This window comes from Siphateles boraxobius, unplaced genomic scaffold (genome assembly GCF_051911475.1).
Source record: "Siphateles boraxobius isolate OS27281-9 unplaced genomic scaffold, OSU_SipBor_1 13, whole genome shotgun sequence".
NCBI classification, from domain to species: Eukaryota; Metazoa; Chordata; class Actinopteri; order Cypriniformes; family Leuciscidae; genus Siphateles; species Siphateles boraxobius.
In genome coordinates this window covers 11,374,913-11,396,892 of record NW_027508733.1, presented here as the reverse complement: position 1 = coordinate 11,396,892, position 21,980 = coordinate 11,374,913, and the positions used below count along the sequence as shown (strand labels likewise).

Sequence of the window (21,980 nt, the reverse complement as noted above, 5' to 3'; positions counted from 1 at the left end):
CAAGCTTGATGAATTCCCCAGCTAATTGACACTATTTGTCTGACTTGTGATGATTAACAGCAGGAGTCTCAACAGGAAGTTCCTTTTGTCATGTGACGCCCCTGCCTTGCAATGAGAACGTCCTGGTTGCGTATGCAACCCACCGTTCCCTGAAGGAGGGAACGGAGGACGTAGTCGACGCGACTGAAATGGGATCACGCTAGGGAGCCTATCATCTTCGATTACTATTGAACGAGCCAATGGAATTTGGCGTGCGTGATTTGCATCACACACTCCGCCCCCGCGGCGCGGGTATAAATACGGAAGTGGATGCACGCACTAGTTGCTTTTCGCTGAGGAGCCGAGAGTAACCCGGGTTCAGCGGTGGTCCAGCGGTAGTGGCAAGGGGACTACGTCCTCCGTTCCCTCCTTCAGGGAACGGTGGGTTGCATACGCAACCAGGACGTTCCCTTTCAGTCGATAACGTCGGACGTAGTCGACGCGACTGAAATGGGATCAACCATTGAACACGCCACTAACGCTGCCACCTTCCAGTGCCTAAACCAAAGCCTCCTGATGCCCCCGCAAACTTAAGGCGGGGAAGGACAGGGCTTAGGCCAGGGAAGTCACTGCTGTTCCTACAGGACCACTGGGAAAGCGTTCCCCGTACGTTGGAAGGAAGGGACGCTGCGGAAGCCACATCCAACCCAGAGGGAGGTAATGTGGAGAATACACATATGAACTGGGCGGAAACCGGGCAGTCTAACATATGGAATGTCACTGGGGTGGCTCCAGCCTAAGACGGGGGGAGACACACCGGACAGTGACGGCAGAGAGACTCTGCCGAGGGGAGACACGGGCTCACCGCAGGGAGCCGTATCGTGGAAGAATACACATATGGGGTCACCGAAGGGACCGCAACATATGGACCCAGCCTAACACAGGTTCCACACTGCTTACGAGTGGTAGGCCTAACACCAGACGTTCCGCACGTCCGACGTCGGAGGGGTGTGGAGGAACTCAACAGGGTTCAATTTTAAGGGAACTCAACTGGAGTAAAAAGGCGCACGTATCCAGTCCATAGGAGGGGAATGGCGCAGCAAGCCGACACTTGAACCGGGCTCACGGTGAAACTGGCTTCATGAGAAGGGAGCCCACGGGAAGCAGCGGTTCAACCAGGTGTCGTCCAGCCCCCAACTCTAGAATCTGTTTAGCAAAGTATATCGTCAACGCCCAGGCGGAGCCCTTTACACTCATCATAGAGGAGCTCAACACCTAAGTGGACATGTTGCATCTCGGATCTTTGCCGAAATGAAGGCAAGCACTAAGTGCAACTTTGCATGGAAACAGCCTTCCCTCTCTGCTGCATTCCAACAGATATTTGAAGAGCTGGTCTGAGGTCTATGACTTGCATTCTGTACACGTCCAAGCAAACGGACAGAGAAGCCAGGGCTGGATCTGCCTCCTCCAGGGCAGCGCTTGCAGGCTCACCACCTGCTCCTATTACGGGAGAGGTAGGAACCTTGGGCACAATCCGAGCCGGGGTCTCACCTGTGAGAGTTAGCCGGCCCAGACTCCAGGCACAATACGTTGACCGAAAGCGAGCAAGTCCCTACCCTCTAGTAGAGACCACGCGAGCAGGAGAACTGATATAACAGAATTTTTAACTCACTACCTGCAGTGGCTCAGGGGCGGTCTCTGCAGTGCAGTCGCACCAGGGACAAGGCCCAAGAGGATAAAGAGGGACACAAGGATTTACAAGACCTTGCTCCTCAGGAACCTGACGACCAGAACGTGCTTCTGCATACTTCTGCAACACGATGAGCGTCGTTTAAACACCGAGGCAACATCATTTTGAGGGTGATTTAGGAAAACAGCCTACTGCAACCCATTTTGCAGGAAAGAGAGCACTGAAGTGATCGAAAGCTTTCAGGATCTCCTCAGGAGAGAAGACGCACTCAACGACTAGGTTCCACTTCTAAAGGCGTAAGCACGCTACCCAATTCTAGGGGGTGCTCGCAGAAGTGATGGTAACTATCACATGTCTTGTGATAGCCACCTGAACCTCCGCGTTCAGATGTAAGACCGCCCGGAATCTCCGGGGGAAGAACGCGTGTGCCATCGTGCCCCGTCCCCGAAAGAGTTTCCAGGGGAAGTCAGGAAGGCTGTTGAAGGGAACCAGGTCTAGTTGGGCCAATAAGGGGCAACTATGAAGACCTGTTTCTCTCCTGACATGGCACGTAGGTGCAAGTGACGGGCGCAAAAGACAGGAGCATTGCTCAACACAACATGTGAAGATCACTGGGCTTCAGGAGCATTTTCTGCTCAGCACTTGGGTGTGACAAGTTCACTGAGCTTCAGGAGCATTCCTGCTCAACACCTGAGTGTGATAAACTCACCGAGCTTCAGGAGCATTTCTGCTCAACACTTGAGCACGAAGAACCTCACTGAGCGACAGGAGCATTTCTGCTCAGCACTTGAGTGTGACAAGTTCACTGAACTTCAGGAGCATTCCCTCACTGAGCTTCAGGAGCATTTCTGCTCAACACTTGAGTGCGAAGAATTTCACTGAACGACAGGAGCATTTCTGCTCAGCACTTGAGTGTGACAAGTTCACTGAGCTTCAGGAGCATTACTGCTCAACACCTGAGTGTGATAAACTCACTGAGCTTCAGGAGCATTACTGCTCAACACTTGAGTGCGAGGAACTTCACTGAGCACCAGGAGCATTTCTGCTCAGCACTGCGTGTGATGAATTCACTGCGCTACCTGTGATGGACTCACTGAGCTACAGGAGCATTGCTGCTCAACACCTGAGTGCGATGAACTTCACTGAGTTTCAGGAGCAACTCTGCTCAACATGAAGTGTGATGATCTCACTGACCTGAGCAGCGCAAGGCGACCCTGAGTCGCCGTCACTTCTTAGAAGGCTCACTGGGGTTAAACGTATTCTGCGGGCCCCTGGGACAGCTGGGACCCCGTGTTTGTCCAAGGGTAGTCCGCTCGGTTTACTCAAACACTGGCGGAAAAATAAAACCGGGGGGGCAATTGAGCGGCCCCGGAATGGTCAAGACCCAGCGGACCCAGGGGATGGAGTCTCCACTTGCCCTGGCTATAACTGTCGTGAGGCTCGATGGCGGCACGATTGAGTAAGCGGGAGGGGTGGAACAAGGCGCCCTCAGAAGCGTCTGACTCCAAGGAGGAGGTGACGGGAGAGTTTGTGACACCCGCAATGTCTAACAACTCGAGGCACGAATGCCCGTGTAGTCGGGGGTCGCCCAGGCCCCCGTTAAAACACGCCCTTGGTCACCTCGGGACTCGATCGTAAGGCTAGCGCTGAAGCGGTCACATACGGAGGAAGCCAACTTAGGCTGTCGCTATCGTATACCCCAGGAGCCTCTGAATCTTTTCAGTGGGACCCTTTCTCACTTCAACACCGGCTGAACACATTCTCACTGGAGAGACGTGTTGGATCGAGTACCTCTCCAAAACTGAAACAGAGATACTCAGCCCGTGGGCGAGCTCTCTTCCAGTTGACCTGAAGACCCAACGGGCTCTGGAGCACTCGAGGGGAAGGACACCACGTGTCCTTCAGGCCAAAGCTGCAGACCAATCTTGGGCCAAGATGGTCACAACCCACCACCTAGTAGCACGAAGAACGAGTTTACAACTGGCCTTCGTACCGGCTGGAGGAGCGGCTATATCAAATCCTTCGCCAGCAGGATGAGATAAGCACGCACAAGTCAGGAGCACTGCTCAACACTTGGTGTGAAGAATATCACTGAATTTTCAGGAGCACGTCTGCTCAACACCTAATGTGATGTTACTATCACTGACCTGAGCGGGGTCGCCGAGCCTGAGGTGGGGCAGCAAAGTAGAGACAGTGGTGTTAGTGTGCAGTGCAACACTTACCTGTCTCCACCAGCGGCAGGGGACGTGAGAAGGCGGATGACCGGGTCCTCGAACGCCCCAAGCTGCCTGTTGGCGACCAAGGGAAGCTGGGGGATGTAAGGCTATTATACAGGGTCACATCCGCCATACTGGCCCACTTGGGACTCAGGAATAGAAAAATTGCTCTTTTTCTGAATATGTGGGTACCGCTGACCCCGTTTTTATAGGGGCCAGCGGCGGAACAGACACACACATAACAAAAAACTCCAGCCGGCCCTCCAACCAGCCAGAGGGAGTGGATCGGCGACCACTCCACAAGCAACTCCTCCATCCCTGAGAGCCCGTCCAGGTTCAGCGTTTTCTTTTGCGCTGGAACTTACCACCTGGCTTGGCAGCGCCTGGAGCGGGCTGGGCGCCCCTTCCGCGGCCGGCTCCGCGCCGGAACCTGGGTGAAGGCTGCTGCGGTGGTTCGGCGGGAGCTGAGGCGGCTGCAGGCGGACGCCCTCGGCGACGAGCAGGCGGAGGATCTGACCTCGGGGGGCGGGTGAAGGCAGCAGCGTCCCTCCGAGGCAGGATGTGCCGGATGGCCTCCGTCTGCTTCTGAGCTGTAGAGAACTGTTGGGCAAAGTTCTCCACAGCGTCGCCGAATAACCCAACCTGGGAAATGGGAGAGTCCAGGAACCGAACCTTGTCCGCATCTCTCATATCGGCCAGGTTGAGCCAGAGATGGCGCTCCTGGACCACTAGTGTGGACATTGCCGAACCCACCGCGCGAGCTGCAACCTTCGCCGCCCGGAGGGCGAGGTCAGTTGCAGTGCGGAGCTCACCCATGAGCTCAGGGTCCGAACTACCCTCGTGCATGTTCATGAGTGCCTGGGCCTGGTGGACCTGGAGCAACGCCATGGCATGCAAGGAGGAAGCGGCTTGCCCACAAGCTTTGTAAGCCTTGCCCGTAAGAGCGGACGAGAACTTACAGGCTTTAGAGGGGTGACGAGGATCACCTCTCCAGGAAGCGGCCGCCGTTGGGCATAACTGCATCGCAACGGCCCGCTCCACCGGAGGGATAGCCTCGTAACCCTCCACCGCTCCCCCATCAAGGGTAGTGAGAGGGGAGGAGCTACTCAGGCGGTTTCTGGCAGAGAAAGGTGCCATCCATGCCCTCGTAAGCTCCTCATGCACTTCAGGAAAGAAAGGAACCGGGGCGGCGGACTGAGAACCAGTACGGCCCGCCCCGATATACCAATCATCCAACCGAGACGGCTCGGGACACGGTGGAGGGTTCCACACGAGCCCTACCGCCTCGGCGGCCTTTTTCAGCATAGCTGACATCTCTGGATCTGGCTCGGGCAACACTGGTCTCCCGGAGGGAGGCAGTGCAGCCGAGTCATCATCTCCAGAGTTCAGCTCCCCCTCCGATGCTGCGATTGACAACGTATCCCCTGGAGGGGCCCCAAATGACACGGCTGGCCCGTCCATTACAGAGGGACCAGCGGGATCAATGGGGAGCTCCACCGGTTGCGGTGTGAAAGAGGAGTGAGGGACCCACGGGGCGTGGCCGGGCGGATTACCCCTCACTGTGATCCTCAGATCACCCAGCTTGGACGGCACCCCAGTCCTCCTCTGGGAAGGTAACCCAGAGGAAGAACAGGGGCGGGGCCCAGAGGTGGGGACTGCGCCAACGCTTTTAACGAAGGCGAGTCTAGATCTCAACACCGAGATGGACATGTTCCCGCAGTGAGAACATGTCTCATCCACGAAAGCTGCCTCAGCATGCTGTAAGCCCAAACATGCGACACAACTTTCGTGACCGTCAGAAGGGGATAGTGCCAGACCGCACCCAGAAACGCACGGATGGAATGGCATCTTGAAAAAGACGCACTCACACCCGTGTTGCTCTTTTAGGAAATGGGACCGTCACCAGTGCCGGAGCACACAGGGAATGACCGCGGCAAACACTGAATAGTCTTCCAACTAACAGTGAAGCACTCACTTCTCGCCCTCTAACCAACCGTCAACACACAAACAAACAGTAGAAATTTGATGCTGTTAAAACAGCAGTTGAGAGCTGAGAAGCTCGCGATCACCGCTGCACCACGCTGTAGAACACCAACACTGGAGAGGTCTTCCCGCAAGAACACCGACACACTCGCTCGTTGAACACAACAGCACTCTTCAGAGACATCAAAGACGAACGGCTCCGAAGCGAAAGGCAACTAGTGCGTGCATCCACTTCCGTATTTATACCCGCGCCGCGGGGGCGGAGTGTGTGATGCAAATCACGCACGCCAAATTCCATTGGCTCGTTCAATAGTAATCGAAGATGATAGGCTCCCTAGCGTGATCCCATTTCAGTCGCGTCGACTACGTCCGACGTTATCGACTGAAAGGGAACAATAGATGTTCTCGTAGCGTCATGCATTAGTTATGTACATGTGAAGCTGTGTGAGAACAAGAATATAGCAATGAAGACCATGGTAAACATCTGAATGCTTTTATTAATGTGATGTTCGTTTTAATAGGATAAAAGCAAGAAAAACAGTCGATAATAGAGCTAATAGAATGTTGTTGAATCAAATGGCAATATTTGTCTTGTGATCTCTAAGTCTGTAATGTGTTTAATTCAGGCTGCCTGAAGCTCTGCATGAGATGTTTGTTGTTGAGATTAGCCGGCGTTTTCCACATTGAAGATGTGATGATATGTCAAATACCTCAGATTACTTTTTAAACTCATCACACAAACCTAGCTGAAATTTTTAGACGTTGCACTTTTATAATTACTCAGTTATATATAAACGCCCCAGATGTTTCTTCTTAAAGTCCTTATAAAGACTATAGGAGGAATAAAAATAGACACTGTCATACAGTAAGAGTATAGAGGTATAAAATGTATGTGAAGAGCAGCTCAGATCATTTGCTCTTGGAAGTTTTCGATGAAAATATGCATACTAATTCCAAATGACATGACAAAATTGTAGTTAACTTAACCCATTACATTACAATTAAGGTAATATAATCTGACTACTTTTTGATTACTTTTAGATTACTTTTGACCTTATTCGTTTATTACATTGATTTGAACAGGATGTTCTTGTACCATATTAATATAAAAGTACGAAGAGAAAGAAAATATATTCCATTCTTCATTATGAAGTTAAGTGCATTGAAGTGCGTGAAGTGCATTACATATTACATTACATCAGGGTTTCCCAGACGAGGGTTCATGATGGAACTGCAGAGATATGTGAGTTCAATGAAAAAGCTATTAAGTAATTAAATCATATCCTTTTTTAATAAAACAATCAAAATAATACACTTACTAAAAAAAGAGAAGGTCATGTGAACATTAATCGACATCTGAGAACCGTGAACTTAATTTCATTATTGAACTAATTATGAATTAATATTGTAAAGTATAATTATAACAATATTAATATAATTAATATGAATATATGAATATATATTTATATATCTCTCTCTCTCTATATATATATATAGGATTTATTATTTTATACTGTTTTGTTATATTTTTGTAATTATAAATATGAATATTATTTATATTGTATTATTCAACACTTTTTTTGTAATTTTATGATTTATATAAAAAAAAAAAAAAATTTACACAGTCCTAGGTCTAGCGTAGGGGTGGATGTCATGACCAAGATCTTATATCACGATATGTGTAATTTTATTTCACGATAACGATATATATCACGATATAGTTATTTTTGCTTTAAAGGTACAATATGCAAGAGTTGTTTGCCGCTAGAGGGCGCTACATTCCAAACAACAACAACGGCGTAGCTTGATGACGATGTGAAGGAGCGTGGAATGATGGGAACTGTCGTTTTAAACTCCACCGTGAAGGTACATCAGTCAGACGGGAATCGAAAAATCATATTCATGGATTTTATTTTATTTTTTATAATGAAATGCTTTTTGTGGCGAGGGTGGCGTGGTTCAGCGTGGTCTGTAATGGGAGAGAGAAGAGACAAGCGGGAAGTAGGTCAAGTGCAAATGACGAACACCTGTGTCTTATTGCAGTGATCGGCGTGGAGATACCGCTTATAAGCCGCGCGCTGGAACGAGAGAGAGAGACTGGAGAGAAAATTTGATGCAGAGAAAGAAAACCGGTGGATCGCGTGCCGTCGCGGTTGCCACGGTGAATGCGCGTTGTGTGCGACTTTTGTTTGTTTTGTTTTATTTTAATAAAGTACGAGTCCCAGTCACGCAGACCCCTGTCTTCTTCCTTCATGACTCTAGAACCTCATCACACTTTTATTTCATTAAAATGTATTAACCGCAAGAAAAGTAAGGTTTAATACTAAATAGAAATTATCATAGATGTTACTGTATGTCGAATTCATTATTGTGATAATGCTGTGCAGTTTTACGTGTTCTAAACAATTGTTGTAAAAGTACATTCGAACATACCCACATCATTTGCCAAAATACTGATTAATCTTTATGTATAACACATGCTATATTTATTTACATGGCCATAAACATCAGACGTGATAAACAATGTCAATAAACTAAACACAAATCTAAAGCAATAATACTTCCCTTACATAAACATAACTATTAACGAGTGCTACATTTGGAAAATATAAAATTAAGCATGCTTTGTCGACAGAACCAGCTGCAATTGGTAAAGTATAACTGTAACGACTGCACGAAACAAGCTAACGTTTGTAGCTTGATAGACGCTATAACTACAACTTCCACATTTGTCAAGGACTCCACGCAGTACGAGCGGAAACCGAGGGTAACTCGGATATGACGCAATTGACTGGCGACTCCCAGCTCTCCCCTGCTGTAACGCCCTGTTTCCTTGGTTAAAATCGCAATTTTCTCATGATTTAAAGATAGTTGGACACATTTGGGATATTGTAAGTAATCAACTTAACAAAATATATAACACTGGCCTTGAGATTATGGGATATTGTAATGCAAAGTTCTTACATATTGTAGCTTTAAGTAAGGTTTTTAAAATCAATATTTTTGATAGCATTGAAATTTTATAATTTGTATCACCATTTTCAAAATTATTTAAAAAACTAATACTAGCCTACAGAAACTCTCAAGCTTACTCAAGACAAGTAAACAGTGATAAAGAAAGAGCAAAGAAAACAAACTGCAATAGAACAAATACACAAATTAAATAGACCTACTTGAAAAACTTCAAGCTCTAGAAATACTCCATAAAATATATAAAGTAATTAAATGTATAAAAAAATGCATAGTCTTTACTGTGTAATAAAATATACATGCATTCTTATTAAAGTTACAAGTGATTCAGTCAAGAGCTGTTTTATTAGTTAATAATGACGGCAGATAAATTTGAATGCTTTCACTTTAAGACCGACTGCACAGACTTGTGCGTTTTCTTTCTCAATTTTACATAAATTACCGTGTTTACTTGCAAAGACATGGCCACTTTGGCAAAAAGCACTCCGTTTCTCAGAGAACGTGCGCATATACTGAAATGAGTTCCCTTTCGAAAAGGAATCCACGAGGGCGCATTGAGGGGTATTTTTGGGACAGACTTGATCGTCATGCCGGAAATAGGAAGACGGTCTGGTTGTTGTCGGTCTGGAAATATTCTGTCTATTGTTGTTGTTGTTGTTGTTGTTGTTACATATGACTCAGTAAGGCCCTGACATCCAGTTCTATTAATTTAATGAATCATAATGCGATCGTATTATTCAGCAAGCTATTAGTAGCCTATGTTTGAGATATCAACCACTGGTAGATGACCATAATGTTTGTATAAACTTGTATGACCTAGGTCACAAAAACCGTGATGATACATAGCCCACACTTAAATATTTTCTTCTTAGCCATGTTAACAATTGTCCATGAGCAAAATCTCCTCCCATCCGTTGTCTGATTGGCCTTTCGCAAAGGATTCCAGGGTAGTTAAAGTGTGTGAGCCTGCATCCTTCCGCGGAAGACCGCTTCAAGGGTACAAAGGGGGCGCTGCTGAGGACACTTCAGAGCATAAAATGATGAATGGGACGGTCTACGGACTCGTAGACTCAGCGGGCACGCGCAATTTAAGTCCACAAGACCAAAAAGTATACATGAAGTGCGCCATTTGGGACAGGTCCCTTATCGTCTGAAGGGACTGTTTGGTAGGCAGGCCCCGAGGCATGTTCCCTGTTCTCAGGGAACAGAGGTTACAGTCGTAACCTAGACGTTCTCCTTCGCTGCTAATTGCACTTCAACGTTTTAAAATCACTTGTTTTTTTAAACTGCTACTCTTAAAGGGTAACTAAACACTAAAACAACTTTTTTTAGTTAATGATCTGTAAGAATGGAGCTTCATAAATGCTGTTTATTGATTCGAGTACATTTTTTGACATTTGGGTGTAAAGTGTTTTAATTGATTTAAATGATGGCGCAGTGGATAAGACACATGCCTCTGGTGTGAGAGACCCGGGTTCGAATCCACTGTGAGACACCACTGTGTCCCTGAGCAAGACACTTAACCCCTAGTTGCTCCAGAGGCGTGCGACCTCTGAAATATAGCAATTGTAAGTCGCTTTGGATAAAAGCGTCAGCTAAATGCATAAATGTAAATGTAAATATGGTTTAAAAAGGTCTGAGTGCTGCCCTCTTCAGGTTGAACGGTGGCTACTGCAGTTGAATTTTCCTATTGGTGGTTGCGGTGGTTCGTGACACAGCGGTTGTTGGTGACGTAGGCAGGTTCCATACAAAGAAATGCCTCTCAGGTACATTCCCCCCTCCGCTGGGCTCTGCTCACTTTTCCAGCATTTTTCAAATATTGCAAGTGGGTGGAGTCAGGCTCTGACCAGGGGTTTAGTTACCATTTAAAATGCATGCAAACGATACGCTTTCATGACTGTACAGCACAGCAACGTCACGTGAGCGTAACAGCGAGAGAGACGATAGTCCAAAATCTCTACCTGTTGATACATTTCTACTGGTTAATCTGTCAATTCTAACCAGTACATCGCCCACTGCTCTTGCGTTAGGTTAACCAAATATTTAGTCAGGAACAAAGAACTTCAGCAATATCCAACACTTGAGAATCTAATTTATGTAGCCTACAACATTTGTCACTTTAAAATGTATATATATAATCATAGTGTGACTGTAAAACAAATATACACCCGTCTGAGGTCTGTGAGCATGGCAGGCGTACAATGGAAGCCAGTCAAGTGTTCGTGTCCTGGTGGTCAGTGTGGACTCTGACACTGAACTGACAGCGGCACGGACTAAGAGGATAATGGCCTGGGAGTGAGACGGGGACGCTCGCTGTGTGCTGTCATGCCTGTCTCTCTCGAGCCCGTCTGTCCTTCTGACTCACCACCTCCATTAATCTTTTACTTTGTTCTCCAGCAACGAGAGGAAACCTGCCTGACAGCTCGTCATTGTGGCGAGAGGTTCGAGGAAAGAGCAACAGAAGGGTGCGAGGGTCTGAAGGAAATAAAACCTGCTCCTTCAAACGGCTGTTTTTAGATGCATTCACTTGTGTTTGCTGTCAAGAAACACCTTATGCTGAAGTTACATGTTGCAATGGCTAAAAATAAAAGTAGAATGTTTTACTTAGAGTAGCTATTCAATTCATAAAGTCATAATACTTTTCGAATCTAATGTTGCATGTCAGTTAACTGATTTCTAGTGCAATATTTGTCTTTTAATATCACAAGGTTACTCTCAGAGAATGTTAGCATGTGGTAATGTTGTTCTTTGAGGAAGCAGCAATCTGTCTTAATTGGGAGATTGACTGTGATAATGCAGTAATGTTTGGTATGGAAGTTTCCGCCACAGAACAAAAGAACAACAACAACAACAACCTTTATTTATAAAGCACATTTAACACAATACGAATTGATCCCAAGTGCTGTACATAGTGCATAGCAGGACTACACTATAAAAAAAACAATTACAAGTTTCCAAAAGCTAAATAATAAAAATGTATTTTCAGAGTAGATTTAAAAATGGCCAAAACGACAAATGCAACTTTTTATCTCACAATTCTGACTTTTTCTCCCCCTCAGAATTGCAATATAAAATGATAAAAAAAAAGTTTTTTATCGAAATTGAGAGAAAAAAAAGTCAGAATTAGAAGTTTACCTCTCAATTTTGCAATTCTGAATTTATAACTAGCAATAGCGATTTTATATTTCATAATTCTGAAAACAAAAGAATTATGTGATAACAGGACGAAACAAATTTTGAATTATTTTTTTTGTGAATAAAAAGTTGTTTCAGTTTCATTTTGTTGACTGTGCATGCATAACATCCTTTCGTTTATCTATAACTGCCTAGCAACCACTCCTGAGGTAACTTAACAACACCCGAGAGGACAGAGACTGTTCACCGCGATTATTTTACCCAAACTTTTTGTAGTCTGGTGGTAATGTCTTTCTCTACTTCTGTGAAGTGGCACGTCGATGTAGGCCACAGATGTTGAAAATGCCATTTGTAGTGCTCTTTGAATTAAATATTCTCGTCACGGTTTAAAATCTCTCGTAAATTTAGTGTATGTTGTTCTAAGGAGATTTTAGTGCTATAAATAATAACATGTTCTTTCAAGAAAGTTTTGTAATTGTCAGGATATAAAATTATCTTGTAATTAATAAGATGATATCTGTATAATATGTATATGGAATGTAGTGTATGTAGTCATATTCAAAATATATTGATATTCTGTAGTTAAATATTTGACATACATATTCATTGTCAAACACACTGAATACGTGGCCAGAAACACACAGTGACATGAAATTATTCATACTGCAGCTACACACACACACACACACACACACACACACACACACACACACACACACACACACACACACACACACACACACACACACATATATATTTATATTTATTATTATTTTTTTAACAAAAAGAACTTAAACTAATTTATGCATACGTGTTATCTTGAATAAATTTTGCTTTAGAAAAAAAATATTTTCTGATTCACATCACGTTCTGTCAGTTCTGGAAGTTTTTAGGAAAAGGTCTTTCAGCAGTTTTAACTTTTTATTTTTTGCCTTTTTTGCCTTTTTCTTCTCCTTGTTCATCACAGTTAAGGGCAGGAAAGTAGTGGTGGTACCATGATGGCTTTACCATTGTAATACCATGCTACTTTTTTCTAAAGCCATTGCCATTGAGCATTCAATGCACTAAACTCAACAAGATTTTCTGATTGAAACGTCTCATCTTATCAGGTATGAGATCCGGGATACACACATGGTGGAGGAGAGCGTCATGATGACCCTGAAAGATAAGGCGGACTTCTCCAGCTTCAAGCCTCGTCCCTTCAACATGCGCGAGTTCTACGATCGAACGGGCCACGACATTAAGGAAATGCTCCTGTCCTGCTACTTCAGAGGAGCCGAATGCAGCGCCGAAGACTTCACAGTGGTGAGCATGAACGCAATCTCTGTTTCAGGTGTTCTGAAGGACGAAATCCGATCGGTGGAGACTGGAATGATGGGAAAATTTTATTTATATGTTTTCTAGGTACTTTACATTTTGTCCTCCATGTAACTTACACACCAAAGGCTTTATTGCCAAAGTGTTCCAGAGCGAAGTGGACTTGTCATCTTTAGGTCACGCGTTGAGCTTGTACAGTCGTGCTGAAGCGAGTTTTGAGGCCTGGTGAGATAGCGAGAGATTATTTTTACCCGTGGGGTCGTATCGATCTGATCCTCTGATAATACCATGAAGAGGCCTCACTTAAAAGAATCCTTTATTCCCCTGGTGATGCTAGGATAAGGTTTCTGGAATGGGTTTATTCATCATCTTGCTGTATGTGATTGATAACATCCGGAAAGGGAAAGCTTTTTTTCATATTTTATCCTTTTTGTTTTTACTTGAAGTATTTGTCTTTGCGCCTGTAAAGTCCTATATTTCGAGTGGATTTGGCAAAATAGCACATTGATCCACTATTGTTGATCTATTTGAAAGAGCCTTTATATCATTTTCTTTAATTTAGTTAATGTTATGCTGACGAGAGATGAACACTGACATTTTCAAGTACTGAAGAAGATCTAAACGATATTACAATTTGAGTTAGTGTTTGATTATTTTGTCTCTCAACATCTGAGCTTTAATCTAATTTAATGAAAATTTACCAATTTAGCGTTGTTTGCTCAACTTAAAGGGATAGTTCACCCAAAAATGAGAATAAGCCCATAATTTACTCACCCTCAAACCATCCTACGTGTATATGACTTTCTTTTTTCAGTCGAACACAATCAGAATTGTATAATAAAATGTCCTTTCTCTTCTGAGCCTTATAATTGCATATAAAGCACATCCATCATAAAAGTAATCCATATGGCTCCAGGGGGTTAATTAAGGCCCTCTGAAGCAAAGCAATGCGTTTTTGTAAGAAAGATATTTGTAACTTTATAAACTATAATCACTGGTTTCCAGTAATGGTGGTATGCGAGTTACGAGGAAGAGTGACCTCTGACCTGACGCATAACATATGATGTAGGAGTAGCGTAAGCTTAGGTGAGAGTAGATGCCGCACGTGGTTTAAACTAATAGGACTGGGCAACAAACTCAAGATCCTCCTCGATTTAGGGTACGTTTACATGCCAACGATATGCTTAAAACAGAGAAGTTTTTCCTTTGAGTTTTCCTCGTACAGACGACAGCATTGTCAAAACGATCCCCATTCACACGGATCCAAAACAACTAAAAATGCTGTATTCTGCTACCAGGCCATTAGATGGCGATGAAACACTATAGACTGAACACGTAATAATCATGTGCATGACGTCATCGTCTTCAGAGATTCGCGTTTTTGTTGTTTACACGGAGACCTTTTTCAAAAACTTGCACTTTGAAACCCGTTTTCAAAATGTGCGTTTTCGGGCACCTAAAACGCTGTTGTCACGTCTTGTAAACAGCCCCTTAGACTTCTAGTTTGTGACCAGTGTTTTTTGTTTTGCTCTGTCACTCTTCCGCCGGAACTAGTCTTGCATACGGCCGTTACCGGAATCCAGTGATTATAATTTGTAAAGATGGATATTTTTCTTACAAAAATGCATCGCTTCGCTTCAGAAGGCCTTTATTAACCCCTGGAGTCATCCAGCCAGGATATTTTTTTAATATAATTCAGATTGTGTTCGACTGAAAGAAGAAAATCATGTACACCAAGGATGGCTTGAGGATGAGTAAATTATGAGATAATATTCATTTTTGGGTGAACTATCCCTTTAACTCTTTGAGATCTATCGTCTCCTGTAAAGTCGACTATGTTTTTTTATGGATTTGATGAAATGCCCGTTTGTTTTGTAGCACAATGATCTGTTACCAACACTTTTGATTCATTCAAAAATTGAAAGACTGTTTATAAAATTACTTGTTTATTTTAGTTAGTGCTCAAGCATTGAGATTGCTAGTTTTAGTTCTTATCATCCTGGTTATCATGAATCATCATGAACTCTAATAAAAGGTTTTTTAAGGTGTGTTGTCTTCATAGATCAGTTTAAAGAGCTGTGCGAGGACCGTATTGATTATTGATAAGAGGCAATTAATTAGTGTTACGCTGACGAGTGATGAACACTGACATTTCCAAGTACCACAGAAGATCTAAACGATATTACGATTGATTTGAAACTACTTCCAGTGTTCTTGTGTTCGGCCTCTCATCGTCTGAGCTTTAACGTAATAGTGGAAATTTACAATCTCAGCTTTCTTCGCTCGTAATTTAACGCTTTGAGAAACTCGTTTCATTCTAAGCAAAAATATGTCATGACTTTTTATGCACTAGAGATGTTTTTGCTTTTAGTAAGTTTTTTAAGTAGTTTTGAGTGAATGTTCAACACTCACATAAAATCCTTTTAAGTAAATGAATTGCCGTTTCAAATGTATTTATTTTCAGATGCACAATGTGCTCATTTGCAATGGTGTGTGTGTGTTTGAGATCCTTATGAGAACCTAAACCTGCTTTGATGACCTCATCCTCTTCGAGAATCATGTGACGGTCCAGCTATGAGCTGCAGGACAGGACTGTAGTACGCTTAAGATGTTGGTGAGGGTTTGTGTCGTTTCCCTCTGTGGATCCATAAACCCCAGCTGCTGTGTGTAAGCGCACGCATGTATACGAGCGGCGTTGTGCTGATGTGAGTGTGTGTTTGTGCTGATGCTGAACAGCTCAGCAGAGAGCAATAACCCTGTATGATGAGACACACATGAGCAATGAAGCTACTAAACTACCTAAACTACTATTACTTGACACGTGTATGTGTGTGTGTACCTACTTGACCATTTGGGGACAAATTTGTACCCAGAAGTGAGAGAAACCTGACAATAACTCACAAACCTCCTTTTGGGGATGTCCTCGTTTGCATAACAAAATGGTCCATCTGTCTATCCCTCCTATCTGTCTTTGTTCATCTGCCCCTCCTTTCTATCTGTCCACCTGTCTGTACATATGTCTATCTGTCGTCCACCCGTCCATCCATCCGTCCATCCATCCATCCTGTCTGTATGTTTTTCCATCCCTCCCTCAGATCTGTCCCTCTTTCTGTCTCTCTTTCTCTCCATTTTTCTATATTTTCTTTTGCTTTCGTCTAAAAACATTCAAATGCTGTGTCATGTATGTCTTGGTAGTTCTTGTAAAATGTCCGGTGCACTTTAATTACTCTCTCATTATAAGAAGCCACACAACACCAGAAGGGCCGTTTAGTGCAGGTTCCTTGAGCGAGAGAACAAGGCGACCTATAAACAGACGAGTTCAGTCTGAGTTCAGGCGTTTGTTGTTGATTGTACATATAAATCCATCCGTCTCATCTCGACGCCTCAGTCCGCTGCTTCTGTGATAAAGAGTTTGAACTTCCAGAGCACAGAATTCCCTGCAGAACGTCCGCGGAAAGTTTCTTCAAGTTACCATGAAAACAAACTTTACTTAACACTCAAGTCACTCAATGTCCCCTAGAAGGACAGAAGACTTCATTGATGAGACAATTTACACCCTGTGCAGTTCAATTCAGTATTTCCATTACACGTTCTACCTTTATCCTAGATTAACAGGCTATAGAAGTTCTTATAGTGTCTCAATGTCACTCTAGCAAAAAACGCACCACCAAAATGTCTCTCGTGACCATTTTAACCTCATGTTGTGGGTTTCTGAAAAAAGCCTTGATTGTCTTTAGATATTATGGATGGCTGCATGATTTTGTTATATTTTTAATGAGAAACCCTGCATTTAGTGCACTAATAAGGTTGTCCTTAGTTGAAATCAAATGAATTACGTAATATTCCAGTTATTTACTCTAATTAATTGTGTATATTAAAGGTGCACTCGGCAACTCTAGTCATTTCTTCGCTGATTTTCACTTTTGTTGTCACATGTTTTCTCAGCGAGCTCCCCCTACAGCTGTGAGGCGTAGATTTCACAACAATGCCGTAAAAAAACTCACTTGTGGCCCCTCCTCCCCCTTTCTACCGCTGCTCATTTTTGCTGCATTTGTTATTATCGGAGCCGGACAACTTTATCGTGTGGAGCTATGTCTACCGAGGTGGGTAATACATCATACACATTGAGGGCGGCGTGTGTGTTTATGTCGAATTGCCGTAAAACGCTTTGTGTTTCTCGCTCGTTCTCGCTTCTCACGAGACTTCCTATTCCAAACTTACCGGGACGTTAGTCCCCATGTTGCAAGGTTGGTTTTCCGGGGAGCGATGAAAGTCACCATTCTCACCAGAACAGGTTATTAAACCATCCATATGGTTTCTAAACGGTTTTATTAAGTTGAAATAGTTGCCGAATGCCCCTTTAATCTGTGCTGAGAAAAGCTTCTAAATGAAGACTTAATGACATTATTGTGGCTGACCAGAATTGTTAAATGATACCACCAAATGTTAACATATTATTATTGTTGGTCAGCCATTGTTTTTTAGGGAAATTGGGAAGAACACTTTTTGTTACGCAATTTTAGCAGAGAAATGACTAACTGCATATTTCTTATTTGACTGAATTAACATGGAAAATCAACAGCCTTGTGTTATTATATTAACATTTGCATGTCAAATTACAATTTGTGTTTGATTTGTCACATTAATTAGCTCGCTTACTGTTAATGAACATGTTGCATTATGCATGTTAAATTCAAACATCTATGAAAATCCGTAAGTATTTGATTCTTAAAATCAGTAGTAATTGATTCATAAATATAAATGAACAAACTATATTACTAGATCGTTTGTGTCATGAGTCTAGGCTGGAAAAGATAATTTCTGTTTTTAATTTCCTTCCACCGTAAGAATGTGTGCGAGGGTCTCAAATGTGTTGTTGTCTGCTAGTATTCTTCTTTTCTCATATCTCTTTTGGAAAGACGGATGTGTGAATGAGTGAGTGGGTGTATCCGCTCATGGCATTATGGCTTTAAATCAGATATTTCATGACTGTTCGTATCTTATTTTTTGATATTCAGCCCAATATCAGCACTTCATGTGGGTGTTCCAGTAAAGGCGATGTGTTGCGCTGGTCCCTTTAGAGAATTACACCCTAGTGGTCATGAATTCAGCATTAGAAAATTGTGATTTCACTGAGGTCCTTTCTGCTCCTTGACACTTGTAGTATGCCTTCTGTCCTGCAAGTGCCATATTTAGCATTATTTTCTAAGTCAATCTTTTCTATTGCATTTGCTCACCCTTTTGGTTAGGGAAGTATTAAAGTATTCCATTTTGTATGTATGTAACTAGTCCTGTTTGAAACTCAACAGTTTTGACCAGTAAGCAACCACTTAGAAGTTCTTTGCAACCAACCAAATATTCTAGTAGCAAGCAACACCCTTGCAACCAATCAGAATGCTATAGCAATCTCATTGCAACGTCTTAAAACACTCAGAACACCTTAGCAACCACTTAGCATCATAGAAACGCCCTTGCAACAACCCAAACAAATGATCAACCGTAACAATGCATTAAAACCACTCAGAGCACCGTGGCAACATAGCAACGCCCTAGCAACCACCCTGGTTTCAATGTGCTAACTTTTTAATGCCCGATTGCCACCATTTCCTTTAGAATATGTATAAATCTAGGAATTTCTTCATGTTGTTTAGCTTAATTTAGATCTAGAGACTGTTTTTAGGCTCATTCCGGTCCTCCTTTTCCTCTTGCCTCTTTAGATGTTGCATTCTGACTGATGTATGTGGGTCTTATGAATACGAGATGTGATTGATGGACAATTCAACAGGGCTCAGCACTTCACGCGTGTGTTCCCGTTCGATCAAACCCGGCCGTCTTTCTTCAGACCTTTGATTTCTCTCTTTCTTTCCCTCTCTTGAAGCACTTTGATGTGAATGGACTCGATTGTTTCCCTATGGGGGAAGAAAATAACACAAAGTTGCTCTGACCATATTGGAGGTTTTTGGAGGGCGATTAACCTCCCTCTCAAACAGAAATGCAAGTCGGGAAATTGGAGGCCTTATGTGAGTTTAAGGCAAAGCCGATTACTTTCACTTCCCAATAAACAGTATTTGCAACTGGCCTAAATTTACATTTTTATGCGCGACAGAGTGAAAAGATTCCCTGCTTTGCATAGTCAACAATTGCGTCGTATTTTCAGAGCCAATCTCAAATACATTGTATTATCATAATCATCCGGGAGATGTTTGGGACTACCTGATCCAGTAAATAATCCCGTTAGGTTTTTTCCCCCTCAGACCTGCAGCACAGAACCATGAAAAAGATCAGTATTACTTATTCTTGTTTTTGTTTTTTGTTTTTTACGTCAAATAGAAGGAATTTTCATTTCTGCCTCTGCAATTTGCTTTTTAGTTTTATGGCAAAATGTGCAGTTTATACTCATTATTGTCCACTATTTTCTTTTTTTATGAATGGCATGTTAAATGCTAGTGTTGTCACATGACCTCAATACTTTGCGTAATTCAGTTAAATATATTAAATAAATGTAGCTTTATTTAATCCAGTTTTTAAAACGATTTTGTAATTTTTGACAGCCAGTTTTAATTAAGATTTTAAAAATATTTAAAAAATCATGTTCAGCACATTGCATTGTGGGATACAATAGTATGCTAGCATGCTTTTCCAAAATGATCCGACTGTATTTCTACAGAATCGTGCAGTTCCTTTTAGTCTCTCTCCTTCTCTCATTTGTATGCGGCGTTTGATGGGAGGTGATATTTCATTGTCACTATGTCAGAGAGAAAATGGTAACACTGGCGTCTCGGCCAAGAGGTCAGATGGTGATCGTGCCCTTTTGAGCTGACATGACCCCTGCTGCTCGGCGAGCCCGTAACCTGCTGCTAACACACTCATGCTCTCCTTTACTGATCACACACGGTTATGTTACAGAAAGTGCAGATTTGAGGATTGATATCAGTGGCCAATCTGTGGCTAATTTGCGTCTCTATGATAACGATCTCCTTCGGCATAGCAGATTCAATCAGAGCTAAATTATCCGCAGTTATAATTAATGAATATATATATTGGCAAACTGCTCAGATACGTATTAAACTCACTGGAGCTTGTACAACTCAATACGTTTAAACGTTACAACAGAGGCCTGTAATTAAGATGCATTTCAATTTAATCATTTTGGGTTAATTTGTTCTGCTTTTTCAAAAGACAAAACCTAGTGAGAGGTGTTATTTTAGTGTTTATGTTATTATATTTATTCATTTTGGATTGGCTTTTATTTTTAGGTTTAAATTGTAGTTTAAGTTAATTGTTTTAAGGTTTTTATTTACTTTATAATTTATTTCAGTTTTCGCAATTTTGAGTTTTTATTATTTTTATTCCTTTTTGCAAACATTTTTACTTTTTAGTAGTCATTTTAGTAGTTTAACTTAAACTTAATTTCAGTGAGTTGCCAAGGCAACAGTTCTAATTTCAATTTGTTTTTCATCCAATATTTGTTTTATATTTTTGCAGCCTCATGTTGTCCAATAATCATAGTTTTTGATTTTAAGTTATTGACTTTTTACACTTTCATTTTCATTTTTACAAATAAATACGTTTTCATAATCAACATTCGTTTCCTGTCCTGGATTAATACATTTTTTTCCACAATGCATTCTGGGATCACCACCTTAGCAAAGTTTACATATGAATCTGCCATTGATTTTCTTTGTAAACGTATTAGATGATTTGACCGTTGTGTTTGCAACTTTTGCAGTCTCATTGTCTTCTAAAAATGCAGTGCTCAACTTAAGAAGTTCGACTTTAAAAAAACATGTATTTTCATTTTTAATCGCAAAAATGCTTTCTTAGGAGGCAGCAAAAGTCTTCTTTGGGAGCAGCCAGTTCAGAAGGAGCATGCCTTTGATTTCTTAAAATACTACCTAGGCTGGCAGCTCACTAGGTTTCGGAACGGTTCACTTCAAAATAGCAAATATAGACATGGCTTAAGTCAGTGTTAATTTGATTTGGCATGTCTCATACCCAGACATACGAAATTGTGTTGGAAGGCAACAAATTCCTTTCAAAAGTAACTTTGGTCACACTTTGGCTGAGTGTGGTGTATGTGACGCAGAAACGAAGATAAAAGTGAACAGACTTTATTAACTAAAAGAGAACTACACCTAACTGAACATAAGCATTAACAAGAACCGACAAATGAGAACCAAAACACAGGCATATACACTTAGTGAAAACAAAGATTATTGGATTAACACAGGTGATACAAACGAGGGAACTGATGAGTAACCATGGAAACAAACTAGAACGCAATGAGTAACCTTGGAGACAAACAAGTGGTGGGAAACTGAGAAAAAAAGAAACGTGATTGAAGGATAAAAACTAAATGTCCATGAGGGTGAAACTAAGGGCAAATTCCAATCGGAAGTGAGCATCCCTATGCCCTTCTCACTCCAAAGGGCAGAACAACACCATAAATAAATTAAATTACTTCCTTGAAGTGACCACCTCACGTTCCCTTCGCTAACGGACCTGTGGAAGGGCCCTTTGTAAAAGGGATTCAGTTGTTGACTTATGTCAACCCTTCAAGGGTGCAAAAACGCCGTTTGGAATGTTCTGTAAGAATAATCTTGACAACTTTAAGCACAAGTTGAAAACTTGAATTTTAAAAGTAAGTGACTGTTCACCCAAACTAGAAAACTCACACTAGTATATTTCAC

At 42.5% G+C, this 21,980-nt stretch overlaps 1 protein-coding gene across 3 annotated transcripts in view; it reads left to right on the top strand.

The window, feature by feature from the left end:
- asic1b (acid-sensing (proton-gated) ion channel 1b) overlaps nt 1-21,980 on the top strand; it is a 236,128-nt gene that overhangs the window by 29,627 nt on the left and 184,521 nt on the right. For all 3 annotated transcript variants that reach the window (XM_077225550.1, XM_077225551.1, XM_077225548.1), the window contains one exon: nt 13,083-13,278. In XM_077225550.1, coding sequence (XP_077081665.1) covers nt 13,083-13,278 — 196 coding nt within the window. The remainder of the gene's footprint in view (nt 1-13,082; nt 13,279-21,980) is intronic.